At 43.0% G+C, this 7,844-nt stretch overlaps 1 protein-coding gene across 1 annotated transcript; it reads right to left on the bottom strand.

The window, feature by feature from the left end:
* Positions 1 to 5,113: 5,113 nt before the first annotated feature.
* LOC141638980 (uncharacterized) lies at positions 5,114 to 5,758 on the bottom strand. Its single transcript, XM_074448165.1, has one exon. The coding sequence runs from the start codon at positions 5,756 to 5,758 to the stop codon at positions 5,114 to 5,116; it is 645 nt and encodes a 214-aa protein (XP_074304266.1).
* Between the last annotated feature and the right edge of the window lie 2,086 nt (positions 5,759 to 7,844).

The raw sequence follows: 7,844 nt of genomic DNA, 5'->3' as shown, positions 1-7,844 counted from the left end.
TTGCGTGGGTGGATGAAGAAAAGAAGGTCGAGTTGGGACCTATCTGAAACTAGCGCTACCGGGAGGCAACCCGAAGTTTAAATTTCTTTTTAGTTGATTTTCGAACAATTTAGTTTTGTTGTGTGCCTTAATAATTAGCCTACTCGGCTATAGACTGTGAATAATTTAGCCCTCTTTGCTTTGGCAGTACTTTTGTGCGGTTGCTATTTGCGAATTTGCAGGTGCTCTTGCATTATGTTCGCAACTTAGCTGCTCTGAAGCCGCTAGCTGTGACCTCCCATGTTGCTGGCTGGTTTGGGGAGGTCCCTTCTTCGCGTTATCTTGTAAGTTTTACGCTTCTACACTCCCTCTCCTTTTTAGTTTGCATTTCCTTTCCCTGTTTTAGGTACATGAGGGCATTGTACGGTTTGGTTTGGGGAGGTTATGCATCCATATCTGTGTCTGCATCTTGTTTTTATTTGCTCTGTTGTCACGTTTAATTTTTGTATGCATTTCTTGTTTATTTCCATAAAATTCAAAATCCATAAAAATTTAAAAAAAAAATCAAAAAAAAAAATAAAAAAATATTCACGTTTCATTTTGCATATAGGTTGAGTCGGAACGATTGATTTCCGTAGACTTGACCTGATAAATCGGCAACCTACTCTATAATTTCTGAGATTTAGAGCCATATAACTGGTGACATTCATGACCAGTTCATTAGGAATTGAGAGTAGTACTCCTTGCATAGCATGTCCATTACTTTTGCACATTTATGAAATTCGATTTCTTGTTAATTGCATACATTCGGGTTTGTGGTCGGTGTCACATGCAGGGAGGTGCTTGCAAATTTCCTTTTCTTACATTTTTCACCCATTTAGCTCCACTTAAGCCAAATTTAGCCTTTTTGACCCATCAGCTACACCCAAAATTTAGCCTGCCCAGTCAAGCTAGTTTAGTGTGACTTCTTGTGGTATATATCCATGTTGCGAGTTTGGCTCGGTTGTCCAATTGATTGGATTTGGTAGAAAAATGAGGAAGGATGACAAAGAAAAAAAACGTGAAAATGAAAAAAAAAACACGTGTGAAAAAGAAAAAAAAAAGAAAAAAGATTGAGTTACACGTGAGCAGAAGGAAAAAGAAAGAAAAAATGGAAACTTTTTGAGCTAGTTGAGAAATAAGAGACCGTCTGTGCTTATTTTATTTTGTGACGGTCTCCCTCCTCCGTCTTACTCATATATTTTTGAGGAGATAGTGTATTTGGACAGTGAGTTGTGTGCCAATGAAGGGCACTTGTACTTTATTTTACAGTCAGTTGAGATTCGGATGGTCCTATATGGCGTTGTTTAGGAACTAGCTTGACGCTTAACCTTCACATTTCCATAATTTGTTTTTCCTTTTCCGACCTGAACCTCACTTTCCCATACCATTTTTAAGCCCTCGGTTGTGACGGACATTGTTGGTTGGAATGTATGTATAGTACTTGAATCGTCTATCATTTTTGTTGCATGCATGTTATGTAGGTCGTAGTTTAGGTAAGTGACTGTATTCTGTTTCCCTCTTACACATAATTATTCACCCTTTGCTTCATGAGAGAAGAGTGACCCGTGAGAGTCCGATTTTGTCGGTCTTGCAAGGTCGATAAGTCAGCTTTATTTATGGACATCATACAACTCGTTTGCGTATTGACTACTGTAGCTATGATTGTTAATTTTTGATTGCATTAAATTGGTTCAAGTAGACAGGTTATAGCTACCTCTGAGTTTTCATATCCGTTCCATTAGTTTGCATTTAATTTGCTTGGGGACAAGCAAAGGTTTGGTTTGGGGAGATTTGATGCGTGCATTTTATATAGGTATTTTGTACTTCATTGCACGCATTTCAATGCATTTTGTGTGGTGTTTGGCTACAAATGTTCCCCGAATGGTCTACTTTGGTTTGTCTTGTATTATTTGCAGGTATGAACCGGAAATGAGCGTAATCAAACCTAAAACATGTCCCTATGCATGCATTTAGGAGATGAGTTGAGTCGGAGCCTTAAGACTACTATTTTGAGATGTGCAAAGAAGTAAGATAGCTAGGCGAGCAAAGGAAGAACTTCAAATTGCTAGTGCCTATTTTGAAGAGCCATATCTCGAGTGCTACAACTGATTTTCAGATGAATCCAATCGGAGATGAAATCTTCTCCTCTTGGCTTTCCAACGCCACCGGAAACGCCCTGTTTGCCCAAGTAACAAAGAAATGGCAGCCGTTTGAAGTTCAGTGCGCGAAGTAGAAATTGTGCGCTGGAAAGTACTCGATCGAGTACAATTGTGTTCGATCGACTCCTTTTTCTACTCGGTCGAAAGTGACTTTTTGATAAGTGTTCGATCGAGTAACTAAAGTACTCGATCGAGAAGTTTTATCTTGGATTTGTTCGATCGAGTGATATAAAGTTGCTCGATCGAGTGGTTAGCTTATATACTCGGGATTTTTAACCCGTGTTAGGTTTATTTTATGTTAATAATGACTTCACTGTATAAAGGAAGTCGGGATTAGGTCAAAAACTCTCTTTTCTCATACCATCTTCATTGTTAATCACTTTTTCTCTTCCCTTTAATCTTTGCTTTGCTTAGTGGAATGATCTTTGCGCCGGATTTCTTTAGATTGTAATCACTTTTCTCTCTTAATCTTAATCTTTTTATTTGTTTGCTTTAAATTCTTGCTTTCTCTCTTTAATATTTCTGCCTAATTTAGTTTATGCTTAATCGTCATTATTCCATCATGCTTTTGATTAGTATGCTCATTATTATTATTGTTGACACCATTAGTAGTATGAGTAGCTAATTTTTTCTATGTTAGGACTAGGGAATCCATGGTAGGATTGTGACGATGTAGCAAATAGACTAGATGGTTTACTTGTGAGAATCTGTCCCATAGCAATATAATTGTACACCAATTTAGTTGAATGCATGCTTCTAAATTACATTAATCTGGTTAATTTCGTTCCTGGATCGGAAGATTGGAATGAACATACCTGCTATGAACAGTAGACTACCCTAATGAGGACGAAAGTTAAGTTAGCGGAAATCTAGGATGGAAATTGGACCGGAAGGACCTTTCCTTTATCCTTCTCACAGTAGATTTTCTAGGCTATTTGCAACTAAGTCGATAAACTGCCATGGTGGACCGAAATCCTGACATACTCTCTTTTATCTGATCACATCTGTCATGTTCGTCCTTTACTGCTCTTACTTTATTTCTCTTACCCTTTGACTTCCAGTAGTTTAGAAAATCAAATATAAAAACCCCATTTGTGACTAAGATAGACGGATTACAGATAGATACCTTGCCTCCCTGTGGAGATCGACCCTACTTATCACTGGCTTCTGTTAGTTATATTTAGGTTTTATTTTTGGTACAGAAACGACCGTATCATGACACCTGTGAAGTTGACACCAAGGGAAAATAAGATGCATGTGCTAAGTCTCCTAAATGCACGCATGCGTCTTGAACGAACGACCTTGCCTGGTGACTTAGTTGTTCCTGCTGTCAAAAGAGATGTTACTGTTAGACTAATGCAGGTGGTACAGTAAGGCGGTACGAAACAAAATGATTAGTTCTTTGCGTATGTACCTTATGAGAGAGTGAACTTTGGCTCCAGCAAGTGGGTTCTGGGGTTGTTCCCCTTCAAGCGATAGCTGCTTAATTAAAGACACTTTTAGCAAGTTAGTTCATGTTCTAAGGTTTCTGGAGTACTGAATGCTAGGATTCAAGGGTCCTGGGATGTACCTGTTGGAGGTGGAACTTCTGGGTCCTGCACCTGGAACCTCAGACATAATACTTTTTAAGGTGAATGATGTTCCAGGATCTAGCGACAGCTTCCCCATCCATAGTCTCCAACTTGTATGCCCCCATTACCCACGATGCCTTCTATACGGTAGGGACCTTCCCAGTTGTAGGCGAATTTGCCTGCACTCTGGTTCTTGGTGTTTGGGAATACTTTCCTGAGTACCAGGTCCCCTACCTGAAGCGTTCTCAACCTTACGTTTTTGTTGTAACTCCTGACAACTGTCTGCTTGTAGGCTGTCATCCTGATTTGGGCGTTGGTCCTTGTCTCATTAATGATATCCAGGGTGCTGGCCATTTCTACCTGGTTCCTCTCTTCGGTGGCATTGGCATATCGATGCGTCGGTACTTGCACCTTAGAGGGAATAACTGCCTCGGCCCCATATACCAGACTGAATGGTATTTGATCGGTTGCCACTTTGGGGGTAGTTCTATCAGACCACAGCACGAAGGGGAGCTCATCTGCCGAGTTGCCTTCTATCTCCTCCAGCCTTCTTTTCAGGTTCTTCATTACTATCTTGTTGCTGGATTCTGCCTGACCGTTGGACTGCGGATTCCTAGGAGTGGACTTAAACAGCTTGATGTTCCACCTGGCGCAGTAGTCTTCCATTCTGTTGGATATGAATTGTGACCCATTGTCACATATGATTTCTGAAGGGATGCCACATCTGCTGACTATGTTCCTCTTGATGAAAGATATCACATGCTTCTCCTGGATCTGAGGGAAAGCTTATGCCTCTATCCATTTAGAGATGTAATCCGTCATTGCCAGCATGTACGCCCCGTTTCCAGAAGCACGGGGTAATGGTCCCACAATGTCCATTCCCTATTTCATAAAAGGCCAAGGCGAGATAATCGGATGCATATGTTCTGCTGGCTTGTGGCTGACAGGAGCGTGCCTTTGGCATTCTTCACATTTCTTGACGTAATCTATGACGTCCTTCCTCATGGTAGGCCATAAGTAACCCTGCCTTAGTGTCCTGTTGGACAGGCTCCTACCCTCTGTGTGATTTCCACAATCACCACTGTGGATATCACACATTACTGCCCGTGCCTCCTGTATGCTTTAGCACCTCATATACGGTCTTGCCAAGGACTTCCTAAATAGGATACCATCAATGAGTAAGAATCTGGAGGATTTTATTTTGAAGCTCCTGGTGTCTTTCTGGTCTGGTGGTAATACCTCATCACGTAGCCAACTAATGTAAGGCTTCCGCTAATCATCAATCTCTTCCTGGGGTGTGGCAGTACACAGTATCCCTGCTTCGTATGTCCACTGGGTGGTTGTAGCCTTACTGGCGTTCTGCTATTCATTCTGACGTATGGCAGGTTTCATGACATGTATGAATGGTAGAGTACCCACTACCCCTGGAGTGAAGGCTGCTCCGAGGGTGGCAAGAGCATCCGCTTCAACATTCTGATCCCTTGGTATCTGCTGGATGTGGAAGGAGGCAAAGCGGAGTTTGAGCTCCTTCGCCACTTCCAGGTAGGCTATCATTTTAGGATCCCTGGCCGTGTATACGTTATTCACATGGTTTACGATCAGTTTGGAGTCACTATACACCTCGATGCGGCTGATTTGCAATTCTAAGGCTAATTGGAGTCCTAAGATTAGGGCCTCTAATTCAGCCTCGTTATTCGTTGCTTTGAACTCACATCGTACTGCCTGTATTATCTGTTCCCCTTGAGGTGATTTCAGGACCCGTCCTACCCCTGCTCCCTTCGTATTGGATGCCCCACAAACATGAAACTCCCATACCTGCTCCCCTTTAGCCTCACTTAGGGTCAAGATTTCACTGTCGGCTTGTTCTTGAAGGATGGGACTAAAGTCTGACATAAAGTCAGCTAGGGCTTGGGACTTTATGGCTGTTCGGGGTTCAAATTTCAGGTCGTACCCACTTAGGTGGACAGACCACTTAACCATTCTCCCTGACAGTTCGGGTTTCCTCATTATGGTTTTCAGGGGGTAGTTGGTCACGACTGAAATTGTATGTGACTCAAAATAGGGACGCAATTTGTACGAAGCAGTAACATGTGCTAAAACGAGTTTTTCTAGAGATGTGTACCTGGTCTCTACAGGTAACAGAGACTTGCTTATATAGTATACTGGTTTCTGCATTCCTTCGTGCTCTCGTACCAGTACAGCCCTTATAGTCGCCTCTATCACTGATAGATACAAGTACAGCGGTTCTCCCTGTTCTGGCCTGGAGAAAGATGAGGCATGCTTAGGTACTGCTTTAGCTCCCCAAACGCCTTTTCATGCTCCTGCTTCGACTCAAACTTCTGGATCTTGCTCAGGATGTCAAAGAACAATCGACACCTGTCTGAGGACCTTGATATGAACCGGTTTAGGGCTGCTACCCGACCTGTCAGCCTCTGTACGTCCTTTGGCTTCTGAGGAGATTCTAACTGAAGTACTGCTTTGATTTGCTCCGTGTTGGCCTCTATCCCTCTTTGCGTCACTAAGTACCCCAGGAATTTCCCAGAGGAGACTCCAAAAGTGCATTTTAGAGGGTTCAGCTTTATATGGTATTTTCTGAGGATCGAGAAGGTATTCTCCAGGTGGGACATATGTTGTTCTGCCTTCTCGGATTTGACTACCATATCGTCACTGTAGACTTCCATTATTCTCCCTATCTCCTCCTTAAACATTCTGTTCACCAAGCGCTGTTAGGTGGAACCAGCATTCTTGAGGCCAAAGGGCATCACATTGTAGCAGTACAAGCCTCTGTCAGATCTAAAGGCTGTTTTCTCCTGATCCTTAGGGTTCATTTTTATCTGGTTGTACCCACTCCAGGCGTCAAGGAAGGTAAGTAGCTCATGCCCTGCTGTAGCGTCTACCATGGAATCAATGTGCGGCAGGGGAACGAGTCTTTTCGGCAAGCTTTGTTAAGATCTGTGAAATCGACACATACTCTCCACTTGTTGTTCTTCTTGGGTCTAACCACAACATTCTAGAGCCAATCTGGGTAGTTAACTTCCCTGATCTTGCATGCTGCTAGGAGGTTGTCTACCTCCTGGTTTATCACCTCGTTCCTTTCAGGAGCAAATTTCCGCCTTTTCTGCTGGACTGGAGGAAAGCTGGGGTCTACATTTAACCGGTGTGTAATTACACTTGGATCTATGCCAATCATGTCGCTATGGGATCAGGCAAAACAATCCATATTAGTACGTAAAAATTCAATTATCTGCTCACAGATGTTACCTGCACAATTAGCTCCCACCAAAGATTGTTCTTCTTGCCGGAAATCGTAAATCCAGTTTACTTCGTCGAGTTCCTCCTGGGGAGGTGCGATATACTCCCTCTGGATGCACAGTTTCTGTAATTGCTATGCTGGACCAGCTGCGGTGGGTTTCAGAGCATTTTTATAGCAATCCCGAGCTTCATTTTGATCTCCCCGTATCTCCTGTACCCCCCAGGGTGTAGGGAACTTTAGGCTCTGATGGTACGTTGATGGTACTGCTTTCATTTCATGGATCCAAGGCCAAGGGTACTGCCTTCTTCACCAGGTTTTTCTCGCTGAACGCCATGTTCTTCAAGGTTTCCGGATTATCGAGTTCTGAGCTTCTGTATCTACCAATATCTTTTTAACAAGGCAATTCCCTATAGAAAGGGTAATGATCAAGGCGTCATGGTGGTGTTCTTCCTCATCAGGTACGTCTGCCTCGTCGAATGAGATTGCTGGTAGATCTTGTCTGCTGACCCTGAGGGAGAACTCTGGTTTATCTCCTTTAGTCTCGATTGCATGGCACTTTGCTACTGAATAAGTGAGACCACATATCTCCGACCCCCCTGTGATGACGTTCACTACCTTTGAGTAAGGTGGAGGTGGGGATGGTTGGGCCTGGTCAGCAGTATGGACCTTTCCGGATTTCGCCCCCTGGGGAGCAGGTGATCCAAGCATCCAGCACTGTAGAGGTGCTTTACTTCCTTTCGTAATACTACACAATCTTCTATATTGTGGCCAATATCGTTGTGGTATTCACACCTTTTGCTGGCATCTCTTCTGTCGTTCTCCCTGGAAATAGGATTATTG

Source organism: Silene latifolia, unplaced genomic scaffold, assembly GCF_048544455.1.
Source record: "Silene latifolia isolate original U9 population unplaced genomic scaffold, ASM4854445v1 scaffold_243, whole genome shotgun sequence".
Lineage (NCBI taxonomy): Eukaryota > Viridiplantae > Streptophyta > Magnoliopsida > Caryophyllales > Caryophyllaceae > Silene > Silene latifolia.
The sequence above is the reverse complement of the archived record's forward strand: the minus strand, read 5'-3'. Positions and strand labels throughout refer to the sequence as shown.